Source organism: Drosophila guanche, unplaced genomic scaffold (assembly GCF_900245975.1).
Source record: "Drosophila guanche unplaced genomic scaffold, DGUA_6, whole genome shotgun sequence".
Lineage (NCBI taxonomy): Eukaryota > Metazoa > Arthropoda > Insecta > Diptera > Drosophilidae > Drosophila > Drosophila guanche.
The window spans coordinates 12,599,545-12,616,089 of record NW_022995743.1 but is presented as its reverse complement, the minus strand read 5'-3'; the positions used below and the strand labels follow the sequence as shown (position 1 = coordinate 12,616,089).

General features: G+C 43.5%; 4 protein-coding genes across 10 annotated transcripts; 2 read left to right on the top strand and 2 right to left on the bottom strand.

Moving 5' to 3' along the window:
* Positions 1–324: 324 nt before the first annotated feature.
* Positions 325–14,424, bottom strand: LOC117589761 (protein argonaute-2). 5 transcript variants are annotated; one of them, XM_034281962.1, is made up of 8 exons: positions 14,299–14,424; positions 13,413–13,699; positions 11,097–11,258; positions 8,408–8,482; positions 6,923–7,711; positions 6,636–6,858; positions 4,951–6,561; positions 325–4,886 (listed from the first exon to the last, which is right to left on the bottom strand). In XM_034281962.1, exons 3-8 carry the CDS (start codon positions 11,215–11,217, stop codon positions 4,748–4,750), a joined length of 2,958 nt encoding a protein of 985 aa, XP_034137853.1. In that variant the 5' UTR covers positions 11,218–11,258; positions 13,413–13,699; positions 14,299–14,424; the 3' UTR covers positions 325–4,747. The 5 variants fall into 5 exon arrangements, with proteins under 5 accessions (XP_034137853.1, XP_034137843.1, XP_034137860.1 ...); XM_034281952.1 differs by lacking the exon at positions 14,299–14,424 and having other exon boundaries at positions 13,413–13,785; XM_034281969.1 differs by lacking the exons at positions 8,408–8,482; positions 14,299–14,424 and having other exon boundaries at positions 13,413–13,785.
* On the top strand, positions 10,665–11,770 carry LOC117589820 (39S ribosomal protein L53, mitochondrial). The gene is made up of 3 exons (XM_034282055.1): positions 10,665–10,867; positions 11,333–11,460; positions 11,521–11,770. The coding sequence occupies exons 1-3, from the start codon at positions 10,722–10,724 to the stop codon at positions 11,703–11,705; spliced, it is 459 nt and encodes a 152-aa protein (XP_034137946.1). The 5' UTR covers positions 10,665–10,721; the 3' UTR covers positions 11,706–11,770.
* Positions 11,702–11,972, top strand: LOC117589830. Its single transcript, XM_034282065.1, has one exon. The coding sequence runs from the start codon at positions 11,730–11,732 to the stop codon at positions 11,910–11,912; it is 183 nt and encodes a 60-aa protein (XP_034137956.1). The 5' UTR covers positions 11,702–11,729; the 3' UTR covers positions 11,913–11,972.
* A 319-nt stretch (positions 14,425–14,743) lies between the features above and the next one.
* LOC117589792 (proteasomal ubiquitin receptor ADRM1 homolog) lies at positions 14,744–16,521 on the bottom strand. Of its 3 annotated transcripts, XM_034282015.1 has the most exons (4): positions 16,394–16,521; positions 15,689–16,233; positions 15,424–15,617; positions 14,744–15,318 (listed from the first exon to the last, which is right to left on the bottom strand). In XM_034282015.1, exons 2-4 carry the CDS (start codon positions 16,210–16,212, stop codon positions 14,882–14,884), a joined length of 1,155 nt encoding a protein of 384 aa, XP_034137906.1. In that variant the 5' UTR covers positions 16,213–16,233; positions 16,394–16,521; the 3' UTR covers positions 14,744–14,881. The 3 variants fall into 3 exon arrangements, with proteins under 3 accessions (XP_034137906.1, XP_034137888.1, XP_034137897.1); XM_034281997.1 differs by having other exon boundaries at positions 14,744–15,617; XM_034282006.1 differs by having other exon boundaries at positions 14,744–15,617; positions 16,390–16,407.
* Positions 16,522–16,545: the final 24 nt, after the last annotated feature.

The following is a 16,545-nucleotide window of genomic DNA, read 5'->3' as shown; positions in this document are numbered from 1 at the left end:
GTCGTCCCAATAAACTTTGCTTGCATGCTGTGGCATATGGGCTCTCAGGAATTAGAAGTCAACTCAAAGTCTTAGTTAAATATATTTTTATTGAACAATAAAAACTAAAAACATGTTTTGTATTTTCTTGGCCAATGACAAAACGAAATAAAATTTGATAAAAATTGGTGGCAAAAACTTGCTCAAAATAATTGTAATTTTGTTTGTATAAAACATACATTATACATTGTACATGCATATGTATAAATAATTGTGTTTATTATTAATTAACTTAATTGCATTTGTTTTTGTTTTTGTTTTTGTATTTGTTTTGCTTTGCTTTGCTTTGCTTTGCTTTGAATGGTATTTTGTATCGAGTTGAAGCGCTTAAAAACTAATTGTTAGACTCCTGAAAGATTTGTATCGAAAAAGATCCTATTGTATGTCATTATTGCCATTGAATTTGCCATTCAAACTCAACTCTGAATCGGGTTTGGTTTTTGTTCATCTCTGGTTTTATGTTTGTTTGTTGTTGAAATAATATTATGTATAATATGTATCGTATTTGTATTGTATATTTAAAGTCACATTTAGAACTTGTTTGATTTGTATTCATTAAACTTGATTACTTGCTGTTTTCGTTTTAATTTTTGTTTTTCCTAATAACAATTAAAAAGATCACCAAAGTTACAGATTTCCCATATTTACGTTGCACAATTAACTTTATTTTGAATGCCGATTTATGTATTGTATTGTATGTATTTTGTTTATTCCACTTAGATTAGAACTAATATTATGTATTTTATTTATTATTTATTGATTAGTTACCCGGCATTTTGGTTGATTTTAAAGTAATTTTTAAGGGGATGTTATGTCAGATGATGATCTCATTTATCGAAGATTGGTTACGCGATATATGTATATTTGTGTATATTTATGTATGTAAGTATGTAAGGATTATGTACGATTTTCTAGTCGAATTTCAGCTAAGGGTTAACTATCTCCGATGGCTGGCGAGTGCGTGCGTGTGCGTGTGGGTGTGGGTGTGAATGGACTGCGGGACTGATTGGAAGAGTATATAGAGTACACACACACATATATATAAGTATATGTCAGTTACATTAGTTGGAGGAGATACATATGCAGATACATATATGGAACCTACATAATTGCTTGGTGTTTTTTAGTCCTTATCATTTCTCGATTTCTCTGGCTAATTGGTAATTGTGGCAAATAGATTTTGTTTGTATTTTTATTTTATTTTTATTTCCTTTAGGAAGAGTTGTGCAAATTGCTGTTCTAGCTTCGATTTTGTTCTGATTTTATCCCTATTTATGTACACATAGTATATATGTAACTATATGTTGTATATAATTGTAGACATCTATAAACGGCACATTTATAAGTAATATACGTAGAAACAATACGATCCGTTCCGATCCTATCCCACTTTAGGCAGATATTCCATCCCATCTCACCAACTTGCAACTTGCATTTCCGTATCGTTTACGTTGTTTTTTGTTTTTTTTGTTTTGTTTTAGTATAAAGCTCAATTGAATTTTGACAGATTATGTGGTAATTTAAATTGTCTTTCTGTATGTTGTTTTATCCCCGACCCCGACTTATGCGTAGAACTTAAGATACAGGACGTTCTACACTGTTCTTCTGAGTCTTCTCCTGATTATTCTTCAACCTCTTCTTCTCTCCTCCACCTCCACTCTTCTTCTATCTGCGATAGCTGCCACACTGAAGAAACCGTTAAATTGTTTTATATGTGTGTATGTTACGTGTGTGTGTGTATTGCTTGAAGATGGAAATTGTAGTGTATCTACATTTAAATCTCGTAAAAGATACATGTCTAAAACTATGTAGATACATTGGCCTTTTTCTTGCATGGATGTGGATGGTCTGGTCTCCATAAAGATTCCGTCTAGCAATTAGTTAAAGCTTTTGGACTTTTCCAAATGATTCAAATTCTAGGATCATTCTACAACTACGAGATGCATTCATTGTCATTGTCGGGCACACACTTTCACTCTGCGCTCATCAGCTTCTGCTTAAACCTAGACAAGATTATCGTACATGTATGAACCTCGTCGATATCCCTTTTTCCTTTTTGCATTGTGATTCGTTTTTGCGTTTTGCTTAAAATTAGGATTGGATTCCGCTTGGGCATGATGGGGTGGGCAATAAACATTCTCTTTAAGTAAACATTTAGTTAAGAAATAAATTTTAAATTGTAATCCCTTGTGTTGAAACGAATCGAATGGAAGCGACGTTTAAATTACAAATTGAATTCCAAATAAATCAGCTCTTCGATCAGATCAGAAATGTTATTTCTCTCGCTCTCTCTCTCTCTCTCTCACTGAGGATTACCGACTAATTTGTAAGAGTTTTATAAATGTATGCATGCAAATTAATGTATATTTTTATATATAAACACAGAAATATATATATATATATATATTATATTTTACAATTCTCACATCAGTTATGCGACTGACAAAACTAAGCCTAATTGGATGATTGTGTGTTGGGGGTTTGTTTGCGTGGGTTGTACTCGTACATAGCATACAATACATAAGTATAAGTATAAGTATAAATAAGGTGCTGGTGCAGAAGGGACGGCGAGAGATGGCTCTCCTCCTGCATAGCATTTTTAATAACAAATCATTATAATGTTAACTTGAACTGTGTCCTCGATATAGAACATGTGTTATTCATCTTTCCATATTGCATTTCTTTTTCTCTTGTCGTTTGTTTTGTTTTTGTTGTTGTGTTGTATTTGATTAATGGCAAAATTAAAACTACTTTGTAAAATATTGAAATGTTCTTGCCCACCACCCCCCCCCCCCCACACAGCACAGTGCAGTTGAGGGAGTGGGAGTTGGAGTTGTTTTTAGCTTGTTTTATATTACCCGTACACCACTTGGCTAAAAGTTAATTTTTTAATACGAAATTACATATTGGTGCTCTCTCGCCCCAGCAATGCGAGGAAATAACAAATAATTGGGGTTTTGCTCTAAAAAAATTTAAAATATTAAATACAATTAAATATCGTTAAGTTAAGCTTACGGTTTAAGGTACATAAATAAAGGGTGGGTGGACACTTGAGTGATATGCCTGGGGGGGACTTGGTGTGTGTGTGTGTGTTTTACGGGCGTTTGGCGTCTTGTCTCGATGAGCATAAAAAAAGATTAACTAAAGACTAACACAAAATATCAGCATATTATTTGCACTTTTGAACCAAATTATAAATTGTATAAATGTATAATTGATGTATGTATTTGCTTAAGTATTTCCGGTAGCCCATTCGTAACAGTTTCTGTTGGTTGGTTTCTTGATTATTGCCCCGATTCTTTAAAAAACATTCTAATTAGTATTACTGTGTGTTTGTTGGATGTTCATAAATCTATGTAAATATTAATAGCAATTGTTATTAACATACGTTTTGTCCCTTGTAGAAATTGGAGTTATCGTTATGCCGCCGCTCATACTGTCCGTCCGTCTTCACTTCTATGATTTTTTGGTAGAGCCCCATCTTACAAACTATTAAATGTTTTCAGTTGAATCTGAACTCTAGTTATTGAAGTATTTTATCCGTTTTTTTTTTTCGTTTCGTATATGCTAAGTTGTGTTTCAGCGCTTTAATGCCTTAGTCGAGTCGAGTGTCCCCCACACACAATAATTATTGGTGTTTAGTTTATTCCCTTAAATGTTCATCTTCATCTTCATCTTCATATTAATTTGCATTTTCATTTTGGTGGTGGTCTTCGTTCACAGTACAGAGAATCAGAGTTTTCATTTTGTTGTCGTGTGGTTGTGGTTGTGTTCTTGTTGTTGTTGTTGTTGTAATTGTGTGAGTCTTCGATCAGCAAACATATTCAATTGTTTTTTGTGTGCTTTTTCGTTTTTCTTTCGTTTTTGTATACTAAAAACCTTTGGTTGTATGCATTCCACATTCCATTCCATTCCATTCATCCATTCCCACGATTCATTCCCCCGTGTCTTCGATTTGTTAGTTGTAAAAATATATTGTACAATTTATTATTATATTTATAATTGGATTCGTTCGCCCTACCCCCACATTTACAAAAATTCTGTCTATCTCTCGTGGTGTTTTTGTTGTTCTTGTCGTAAGTTTGATGATAGATAATAATGCTGCTGCTTGGCTTTTGGTGTTGCGTTCGTAGTTTTGTTCCCTTTAAGTTTAGTTTTCTTTTGTTGAATTGTTTTATCATTTTTGTTGTTATTTGTTTGCTACGCTTTTGTTGAGAATTTTTCACATTTTGTTGTGCATTAAACATTCGATTCCCTTCCCTTCCCGATACCCTATCCCCTATTCCTATAATCAATTCATCACGGTGTCGTGTCGTGTCGCTTGTGTGTGTGTGTTTGAGTGTTTGCTGTGGGATTTTTGTTTGTGTTGTTTTGGTCTAAAACTAATGCATGCAAGATACTCCTTAAATACTCTCTCTCTCTCTCACTTTAGCAACTTAAACATTAAACTGTCAACTTAACAATAACTCTCTCGCTTGCACGCTCTCTCCCTCTCTCGAACTCTCTTTGCTTGGCTTTTCTGTTGTGAGTAGGGATTTGGGAGTAGGTTTTTTTGGGATGGTGGGGAGGTTCTCTCTCACTATATCTCTTGGCTTATTCGAATTGAATTTCGAAATTGATTTATGATTTTTTCGTTTGGGGTTTTTTTGGGGTAATTTTTTCTTTTATGGTTTCTTGGGAGGTTTTTGGTGTTGGTATTGGCTACTTTTTAGGCAAAGTACATGACCTTCTTGGTGTCCGCATGGACCGTGATGGCTCTGGCCATGGCTCCCGGTGTCCGATCCTCTGAGCAGCCGCTCTGGTGTGAACCCTCGCCCGAGTCGTGCTCCTTCTCCACCAGATGATACCTGAAGCCATAATTATTTGAATTAGAGTAACCGCAACACGCTGAAGGGTATTTTTGCAACTCACCTGGCACGGAATGCCACCAAGTGGGCATAGTAGGCTGGAGCTGGTATGCTGACGGACCGTGTGCACCGCACATAGGTGTGGCACAGCTGATACGTGAGGCACTGCAGCTCGTCGGAGTCAAAGTGATTGTCATCCCAGAGCACATGGTAGTGCGAGGGTCGACTGGTGCCCTGGATACCCTGATGGCTGCACAGATAGAAATCAAACTCGGTTGGATGCGTGATGCCCACGTCGACGGTGGTGCCGGCCGGTATGTTGCCGGACTTGCCGCTCTGCTCCTTCTTCTCGGCGCAGAAGAGTCGCGTGTGATGGCGCTTCTGGACAACGATGAATGTTATGCCCGGCCGGTACTCGGGCTCCAGCTTGATGCACGCCTCTCGGATGGCGGTCAGCTCGTGCTGCAGCACATGCGGGAACTGTCCCTCGGAGACGCCGTCACGGTACAGAATGATTCGGTGGGGCTTGTAGCCACCCGTCGACTTGTAGAACATGATCAGCAGCTCGCGCACCATACTGCTCAGCTCCTGGATGATCTCCTGGCGGTGTTGCTGCACGCGCACGGTGGCCGCATATCGCGACGGATGGGCGTCCATTGAACCAACAACAGCCGCAATAGAGGGCTTCTTGTTATCGCCGGCTGGTGGGTGGGTGACGTCAGCTCCCAGAAAGATAACGGGCTCGTTGAAGACCTTGGGCCGGATGGAGGGCACCAGAATCGAATTGATGCCGCCCAGCTTGACGTTGATCTTCAGACACAGATTGGACAGCGTCTGTGGCGATGTCTTGTTCACGTTCTTCGCCTGTACACACTGGGTGGCCATGCCCAAGACGGTGTCGCCCACGCGCTTGACCTCTGCATAGACGGGCGTCTTGCCGGGCAGCACAACCACGACGAGCTGCAGGCCCGGGAAGGTGATTTTCAGGTAGCGGAACATCGGCTCCACCTGATCCGGCCCCGTGGCATATTTGCAGAAGCAGGGCTGCCCGATGATCGGCATACCGGCATCATTTGAGATCTTCTGCAGCTGCTGGGTGAAGTTCCTCAGGGCATCCTCGCGCACCGTTCGCTGCGGAGCGAAGCAGGCAATGGCCCAGATTCTGATCTCGACGCCCGTGAAAAACTGCTTGCCGCGCATGTCCCAGACGCCCTGGTTGGGCGAGGCCAGGCTCACCTTATTCTGGGGCGGAAACAGCTGCTGCCCGGTGATGCCAGTGGACACACGTCCCCCATACTGAAGCTTGGGCGGGGGCAGCACTCGTCCCCTCACCTCCATCATCGAATTGGAGATGGCCAGGCCGAACTCCTGCACATACGAATCATTGTTGAAGTCCGCGCGCTTCACCAGGTTGTTGATCTCACGCTCGCGATCCGGTGCCGAGCGTGCGGTGGCCTTGATCATCGTCGAGGTCTGCATGTCGGTGAGCTTCTTGATGCACCGCTGGCCAGCCACAATGTTGCACACCTCGAGCGGTAGATAGGTGTGCTTGTGCTCCTGTCCCACCTGCAGGCAGGGCAGATGCGGGTAGCGCAGCTTCATTCGATACTTGTCCAAGAAATACTTGGCCACAGTACACTCCACGGTCTGACCATTCTCCAACTGCAGTGGGAATCTGTTCGAAGAGCAAGAATAGAGGGGGTTAGACACTGCTACAGTCCACAGTCTACGGTCCCTGACTGAACTTACGATTGCATTTGAGCCGGTCGGCGGGTTACATTGCAGACACGATACTTGCGACGCATCTGGCCACAGTGCGTGATCTCAATCTTGAGTCCCTTGATCTCCTTGGTGAACTTGACTCGCTGGGAGTCGGTGAGCGGTTTGCGCTGCTCCATGATGTCGCGTATGTCCAGCACCTCGCACATAAAGTCAATAACGGGTTGAGCCTTGTAGAATGCGGTGGCCGAAACTGCACGCAGACAAACAGAAGATTAGCAAACGAGAGGAGAGAAATGAACTGTGTAAAGACGCACCATCAATGTTCAGCATCATCTTCCACTGCGATGGCCTCACGCTCTGATGGAAACCGAACCAGACCTCGCGTCCACCACCCAGAGGATGATAGTAGCCATCCGGAGAGCTGAAGAAGCTCCGGCCGACGGGCGTATAGGTCATGCTCGGCAAATGCCGCATGACCACGTCCAGGGCCAGGATGGCGTCGTATGGAATTTGACGCGTTCGACCCTCTAGAGCCTCCTCCAGGTTGAATAGCGAGACTTGCGCCTGCCACTTGATGGTCACGCGAAAGATGCGGTCCTTGCCCTCACCGGGCAGTGTCACCTCCAGCTCCAGGCGCTCGTTGCCAATGGGCAGGGGATCGCGGGTGTACAGATTGTTGCGTCCGTCGAATACCGGTTTCAGAACGCCAAAGATCTTGCTGTAGGCCTGGACCATGGTCTCGATAATCTCGCGATTCACCTTGCGCGGACACTTGTCCGGCTGTATGTTGATGTCGTAGTGATGGACATAGCCGCGGGGCATCGTCACCTGGAAGTGATTGGCTCGAAGTACGATCGGCCTGCCCTCGCGGCCCAGATTCGGGCGACGCGGGCATGTGAAGACGGGCATATCCGGATTGGTGGTCGGAGTAGCGGTGGCAATTGCAGCCGTCACAGTCCCGGTTGTGGTGCCCAGGGTGGACGCGACCTGAGCGGCGGCTGATGAGGCCGTCGCTCCAACAGTGGCACCCCCAGCTGCCACATTTTGGGCACTTGGGCTGGTCACAGCGGTGGGATTGACCGATGAACCAGGCGCTGGTGGTGCTGCAAGGCCAATTTCGAATTAGATTCATTTCTCTCATTGCTATCGATTGTTATACAGGTAAAAAAAATAAAACAAAAACACTAACTAACGTTAACGTAACGTGTTGAAGACAGTTTTCACATGCATAGTAGAATGGCACGAATCTCCGGAATATCTCCGGTCAACTTTTGATGTTTTACAACACTTTAAAGAATTTAACTGCGATTTAAGCTTCATTTACAATTCAACTAGTTAAAAGGAGACGCAACTAGTGTTCCAGCTAGTGTACTGCTTGCGACTGCTTGTGTACCGTTGAATTCCAAAGAGATTCGCCATCAAACAGTGAAACCAGCATTAAAATGTAAACAAAGCAACAAATGCCATGCAACGGGAACTACAACTCAAGACATTCAAGTGGTCGGAGGAGGAGGTGTTTTAGTCTCAGTGTAGACTGTAAAGTTATACTTCAAGTGCACACACGTGGATAAAAAATAACATTTAATCGTTAGTAAAAACATTGCTAAACAAAGTTAATTTTGTGTTGTTGGGCTTTACAGGTTTAGATAAGAGCAGTGCTAGAATCGTTTAAAGAACATCAACCAAAGAACACACATAAACACAAACAGTTTGTAGCTTTCGAATTAATCAAATTGTATAACAGTTTTAGTTGTATTTAGTAAATTTTAGTTGGTAATTTTTGTTGGAGAGTAATTTACATGTGAGCGTTTCGAAGCTAGTCTGCGCCTGAGAGGGACTCTGAGCCCGCGTGGGCGAGGGCGTCCACTGTGACTCTATAAAAAGAAAATTTAATCAAATAAACGCAAAAATAATTCAAATAATAAATGTGACAGATGATGGCCAATGAATGTTTTTGTTTTGTTTTGTTTTGTTTTGGCAAGTGAATATCCAATCAAAATACCAAATGTGAAATGATGAGATAACCGAAACAAGAGGCGAGAAAAGAAAATGAAATTAGAGTGCAATTAATAACATTTTAGTTACAATTTGTATCGTCATTAATAAATAGTATATAATAATATGTAAAGGTAAGTAAATATGTGTGTTTTTGTCACCATGTCACCATTTTGGGGGTTTTGTGTGTCGGTCTGGTCTGGGGGTAAGCCACCATTTTGTTATTACAATAGTTATTGCACCTCTGGTGCCCCTCTAGGTCGGATTTGTTTTTAATGTTCTACCCTGTAGGATCGGGAATCTTCTTTCGTTACGACGCAATTGAAGACGTTTTCTAGAGGTGTACATCCGCCCGAGCATCTGTCGAGCAGAGCAGACCAGACCCAAGCAACCCCCCAATAGGAAACGAAACCAACTATTGCGTCGCGACGGTCGTTGACCCAATTTTTGCGCATTTTCAGCTCTCTACGCACGTGTCGCGTTATGTAGAGCTTTTGGAGTGGTCGTAGAACATCAAAAACTTGATTTGGGGGTACTGTGCTGGCGGGGCCTTGTGGCAGTCTGGGTTTTCAGTCTTGTTTTGTTTTTTTCTTTCTTAATTTCTTATTTTGCTTAGGCGATCGCCTGGACTTACGTTGACCGACTGGATACATTTTCTTGCACTAAGTTAAGTTTATTTAGGAAAAATTGTTTAATTAATGTATAAAAAGGTTGTTGTTGGCTCGTGTTTGTTTGGATGTCTTGTGTGTTTGGTGTATATGTAATTGATTGTTGTTGATGTTGCTTGTTGCTTTTGGTTTCTACTAATTATTCATAGTTTTTTGTTTTGTTTTTTTTGTTTTAGATTTCAGCCTTTTGCTTATCACACTTTAAAGTAGTTTAAAGTTTTATTCGTTTGGTTGATTCTCCATGTTGTTGTTGTTGTTGTAGTTGCGCGTGGGCGTGGCGTAGGCGTAGTTATTTATAACCTATATATATATAATTATATATATTTATGTATATGTATTGGAATGAGCACAGACTGGCTTTGAAGATCTGTTGGCTCTTTTTGCTTGCATTAACATTAGTTTATTTATATTATTATTATTGTGGTTGTTGTTGTTGTTGTAAGTTTAGTATTGGAAAAGAACACAAATGTAGGCACAGCTTTCGTTTAGTTTATATGTACACTCCTATGTACACACATATGCATGTATATATACACTTATATACATATGTGTATCTAATGCTCTTGTAATACAACTAAGAAAAATTCTTCTTTATTCTCGCATATCTCGCTCGTGAGTGTTTGTGTGTGGGTCCGCCAGTGTGTGAAAATTGCTGCTCTGGCCTGGTGCTCCGCTCCGCTGTGCTCTATACAGCAATAAAACGCTGTTGTATGCGTTTAATATGGCAGCAATATGTGTGCACGTACAATTCTAATCTGATATTTTCGAGACGTGGTTTTTGTGCACCAAACAAGTTCGCGCAGCCCGATCTTAAGCACAAACCGTGGCCAGAATATTGAATTTTGATTTTCCACAACTTTTGTTAGCTTTTCACGTCGCGCATTATGCAAAAAATGCAATTTTCTTCAGGTTTTCCCACAGCAGGCCACACACCGTCCACACAAAAATCGTACTCGCGACGTGTGAGCGTGACGCATGCTGTACACTCTTAACCACACTTAAATGAGGGCAAAGCACTCCGTCTAGACATAATGGGTGCGAGTGGGATGTCAGTACGAGTCGTCAGTGCGTTTGCACTGTATGCAGTTCAGGGTTGCTTTCCATCATTTCAGTGCTGTAAAATGCTGCCCCCTACTCGATAGCTATATATTCAATATCGCTTTTGGAAGCCAACCAGCTGTTTTTCAGGGTGACTATTTTACTAATGTTTTTTATTTTATTATATTAAAATATCATTTTGGCAAATATTAGATACCGAGGATGTATTGATACTGTTCAATACTGTGATACTGTATCAAAACCGAAGCGATTACGGTAGATTTAAAAATTTAAGTTGTATTTTGGTATATTTTTCAGGGTCATTCGGTATATTTTATCAATTATTCCGCGGACACATGCTTCAGTCGTAATGTTAATTCTGTTTTGATTGCAAAACTCAATAAATTTGAAAATGTCGGTTCCATTTAGTGGCACTCTTCGCCGTTCTGGAGGCATTGTCTCGGCCATTGGCAAGCAGCTGAAAAGCATCAACCTAAAGGGCGTGAAGCGCATCACAGTCCAATTCGATCCGTTTGCGGAAAATGTCAAGTCCACCCGGTGAGTGGGAGGGAGAATTGGGAAAAGCGCTTTTCATTTATCGATTACGAAACATGCGCAGTACATGGTACATTTCTGGTCTAATTTCGGTCAGTGTGTAGAAAATTTTTCTCGAAACAAAAGTGCATGAGGAAAACAAAAGTAAACCAAAGAGTGCATTGTGAAGTAAACCGAACGAAAAACCGATAGCCCAGCCCAGCCCCAGAGGGTGAGGCGAATGAAAACTTACCGTAGACCTTGCCAATGATGCCCACGGTGGTGTTGATTTGGAGATCGGGAAATGTCAACGGCAACGTGTGCGTGAGGAGCTGAGCTGGCCCACCGGGAGCCAGCTCGCGCTCCGTTGACATTTTGGTCGGTGTCGGCGTCAGTTTGAGGCGTTGCTGGGCAGCTGAAACGAAGGGGCGAAAAAGTGCACAAAATCAATATACTAATTGCCTTTTCCATCTTTTCCATATTTTGCAGAGAATTCTTCTTCTTGCTCTCCACACCCAAGGTGGTCCAGACAAATCCCAAGTGCGTGGTCAAGTCGGATATTGTGTGTGACCGTCAGCCGGCTTCGATAAAGTTTTCCCTGATTGATGCGGCACAAGGTTGAGAATATTGCACTGTGTCTGTTTCGCCTTAACTAATTTCCCTCTTTTTCCGTGCAGAGCAAGCTCAAGTAAAGGAAATCCGCTTCAATAGCAGCAACCTGAACACCCTGGAGCTCCTGGAGCTTTGCAACAAGCACGTCTCCAGCCTGGCCCCACCCGAGGAAGTGACCAATAAGGTTCTGACCAAGGCAGAGAAACAGAAGCTGGGCGGCGGCAGCAAGAAGGTGTTGAAGAAGAAGTAGACGTAGAAATTGAAGGCTTTCATCATGGTAAAGAAGCACAAAGGCACCCTGGCTGTCATCGAGCAGATCTACCAGGATATACCCGCATTTTCCGACATCTTCACCGAGGAGAGTTTCTACACGTTCGCCTTTTGCTTCGTCTGTGCCACCATACTGGTGGCCTTTATTCTCTCGCGGTTTATCACCATCAAGCCAGTCGACTTCTAAACTGTTAGTCCAACCGAAATTCTGCACACGTACATTAAACAACTTAAGCTTTAACATGTACAACTCCACTGTATTGTATTTTTGGGACGACTGGGCAAAAGGGCAGCAGCTCCAACGACCGCACCGCTGTACTGCATCGGGTCGGTGGTTTCGCAAACCGGTTTTGGCAGCTCTAGCAAACCGGAAAATCATCTGCTCCTGCTGCTGGCTGATGTTAGCAGATGAGATTCAGGGAGAGAGAGAGTTGGAGTCCAGCCAGAGCATTTAATTCAATAATAATTGGGGCCTCGAGGAAGTCAAGCAGACAGTTTTGCTGTGCACAAAATGCAACAGGCCAGGCACACAGGAGAAATACAGCAGGTACAGACGAAAGCTCCTATTCTCGAAAACCCAAGACAGCTGTTAAGATGGAGTTCCAGTTGGGTTTTTGCAGTCAGTCTCCCCTTAGTTTTTCTTCACTCCCACGCAGAAACACAAAAAAAAAGAACAATCCAACGAAATGAAAATACAGTCAAAGCTTTTGGGGTAAAGTTTTAAAATGGCGGGCCTGTGTCTGCGTGTGTGTATCTGTGTGTGGCAACAACTACAATACAATGAGAAATCGATGAAATTTCTGCATACATAGCGAGCCAAAAATGCAGCAAGACAATCTGTTGGAGTGTGGCAGCAGCTGCAAACCTGGTGAAAGTTTCTTTTGAAGCTGAGCTGTCAACTGGTAACCGCAGCACCTGAGCACCACGCCGCCGCCACAGCCTGCCTTTATACTAACGGTTATTAAGAGTAACTGCTGGTCTAGTTGTAACTGTCTCCGTCTCACAAGTTCAATGTCAAGCACATAACTGTGGCTGTCAGCCATATTGGAAATCAAACTGTCCCCATGGGAGGGAGTACGCGTAGAGCAATTGACTTTTGTCTGTCGATTTACTGACGTAATTTGGTAGCGTGGGGGGTAAGAGAGTGAAAGTAGCTGCAAAACAACCCTTCTAAATTGGATGGGACACATTTACCAATACAGGTGCAATGATTTTGGGGGACTGTCCTTCAATACAATACATTTTATTAGTGGCAGCATACACATACTTTCTCCGAGAGTACATATGTATGTGTAAATAAACGGTGACCTTTCTGCCCAAAACATAAACAGAAACGGAAGGAAGCTTAAGCTCTGCTCTGTTCTCCGGCACTTGGGAGCATACTAATGTACTAGTAATACATACTAGTGGTAGGTAGCACTAGTGGTCCTGCTCGCACAACCTTGTGCTCTTGAAAATCTCCCATAGCATATGCTCAGGCGCCATTTATGTTTATTTTTATGCTCCTGCACAACCATTTTTTTGGTGCAACCGGAATCGTGGGCGACCAGAAGTTCCTGCAGCTGTTCTGGAACACTCGAATATGCTCCTTGGTGCGCCCAATTCCCAGATACTTTCTTGTGTGTAGTGTGGGTGTGGGTGTTGGGTTGTTGATGCCGGCACTGGGGCCAGGCCAATGTTTACTCACCTTATCGCAAAAATGCAGCTGACTTGGAGGGACTGGCTCTTGCTCGCCCCCTATCAGCCAATCAGCGACAAATCGAGGCTAGTTTCCGTTGATAATTTTCTTGTTGGAGACTGTAGCAGCTTATGACTTTTCTCGGAAGGGCACTCATTAAAAAAACGTTTACTGGCTTCACTGAATGAATTGCCGTCGGCCTGCTTTTTTGCCACTTCGTCAGCGATTGACACGTTTTGGCCCTGCTGGGTTCAGGCTCTTGGTGCTCCTGGGGCAGCAGTTGGGGTACAACGATTCTTTGGTTAAAAACAAGAAATATTTGTATGTATGTTAGTGCAGGAAACACGGTTGCCTGCTGCCGCCGCAACGCAATTTCTTTCGTGGCTGCTGCTGTTGTTGTTGGTGTTGCCAGATCGCTGAACACGCACACATGCACACGAGGCAGATACAAACACATGCATATATATAAACGAAAATGGCAAATTTTGTAAGCTTTTTTTTTTGTTTATTTGACAACACAACACACACTTTTTTCGCGCTACCTATCTATGCTTGTGTTGTATTTTTATTCAGATACTTTTTTTGCAAGCTTTATTCGCGAATGAGAGTGTTTGTGAGCGTATGAGTCAAAGGTTGCTGATGTGTGTTGCTGGCTTTGGCTCTTCTCTCTCTCTCCGTCTCTCTTAGTCACTGGATTGTTGTGTTGTTTTTTGCATTTTGTTATTGCCGCAAATATGTACTTTCCAGTCAATACAGACATGCTAAAACACTAACACCCCCACACACACACATACACTTAATAACACCAGCACACGCACATAAACACACAGATTTAAAGCACAAAAATTGACAATTAATTACTTGGAATACACGAGGCATTCACTTCTTAATTCACCTGGAAATCGGGCGCTGAAGATTTGTGATTTTTTTAAGGGATGAGATCGGATCGTTTTGTTATGTGAGAATCAGGCAAAAGTATAGCGAACGCGCGCGCGATGCAGATACAACTTATGTGCTTTGCCGTTTTGGAATTGAATAAATATTGTCGTCGAGAGAGAGATACAGAGAGAGAAAGAGAGCACACACACGCTCACAAGCACGTCGCTGTTGTTTTTTCTGGTGTGCGAATGTATGTGTGCCGACTCTAAACTGCCTCAAAACAGTTAATGGACGTGATGTGCTTGGCTGGGGGCCAGACAGGGACAACCATACAAGCGCCAAGCACAGGGGAGAGATTTTGCTTCTCCCACCAAACGACCTTGGAGTCAAAACATGAAGCTCACATAAATCATATAAATCGAATATTGAAATTCAAACGTTTGCCATACATAATGTTTCTCTGGCATCTGGTGGTTAGCTTTTTGCCATGCCAATTTATTCACAACGTAAATAGTATTAAAAATGTGCAAAAAAAACTATTGGTTTGAAACGCGTTTGATTTTCTTGCGTGAATTAGTATTTTGCTAGACAAGTGAATGCTATTTCTGTTTCTCCTCCGGCTTCTCTTCGGCCGGGGGGTTTTCCTCCTTGGTGACCTCGGGCTCGGCCTTCTTCTCGGTGGAATCCTTCTCGCCACCCATGGTGGTTCCGGCAGGCAGGCTCTTCTCTAGGGCGTTGACAAAGTCCTCTAGATTGCCGGAATAGGCGGCTGCCACGGCATCGTTGGAGAGCTCAAACTGCTTCACCACTGGACCCAGCTGGGCCGATTGCAAGGCATTGGAGAACTGGGCTAGGGCCTGCTGGAACTGTGGGGATGTAATGTGATCCTTTATCTGCTGCTTTCGATCTTCATCCGCATCCTCCGACTCGGGCAGGTGCACAATCAGCGACTTAACGCGCTCCGGATCGGCAATAAGCTGATTGATGGCTTCCGCGCCCGAGAGGGCCGTCGATAGGTCGATGTTCAGAGAACGCCCTGCGCCATGTTCGGGGGAGAGATTGGATAAATACGCTTGGAATGGATTGGCATAGGCTCCAGTCGTTTCTGATGCTGTCGTGGTTGATGAGGTTGAGTTCTTACCGGAGGCATCGGCATCTAGGGACGAGCTGGCACTGCCAGCGGTGTCGCTCTGCGAATTCAGATTGCTGCGGCTGCTGCCCGACTTGGAGCCCTTGGGTGCGGTGGGAGTGCGGGGCACACTGATGTTCTCGGGCGTTTGCAGCGCCGAGGCGCCTCCCGACGATGAGGTGTTGCGAGACGACGGTGTACGTGAGCTTTTGTGGGTAGAAGAGAAGGTCGGCTATCATATGGAAACGACAAGCGAGCAGCGGCAATCAAAACTCACTTCATTTGGCCCAGCAGAGAGCTCAGCCCTCCCATTTGGCCCACACCGCCGAAGAGCTGCATCAGCTGCTGCTGCGACATGTTGTTCAGCATGTACTGCAGATCGCCGTCATTGCTGCCACCTCCGCCGCCACGCTGGTGTGCAGAGGGCGGATTGTTAAGGAGCTCATTGATGCGACGGCAGTGCTCCTCGTCCTTGTCGGTCTTTGGCTCTTGCATCCAGAAGAACATGCGGCGCGTCGAAGACTTGAACTTGAGCACATAAACACGTCCGGTTTTGCATTGCTCCACGCGCTTGTACTCAAAGTCATCGGGAAAGACAATCAAGTCATCCTCGACCTTGCCGGAGGTGCGATCCTTCCAGCAGAAGTGCATCAGGCCATCGTCGGATTGGGTCATGTAGACCGAACCCTTGCGCGAATCGGGGTGCACCATTTTGCCCACCATATTCATGCGTCCGGCACGAAACTCCACCAAATTGCTGCTGTTGCTGGAACTGCCAAGTCCACTCTGTCTTCCAAACATGATGCGGGAGCTTCTCGAGAGCTGCAATGGACACACACACACAACACAATTGGGTCATAAAAACCTTAAATGTCGATTCATGGTCCTATATGTATCGCGTTTTGTTCTCCACACCACGGCACAACAGCCGAAAGTATGGCTCTCAGATTTGTTATATCTACATTTTGTTCGAAATACTTACAGGATATATATTGTGATAAATTTAAATGATTTTTGGAAATATTCGGTTTCAATGACGAGCAATAATTTTTTAGTGATGGGAGCCAGGGTACTTATCGATAAAATATACGTCAGAAGACTGCCCTCAAAAATATACCAAAATATACCATCTAA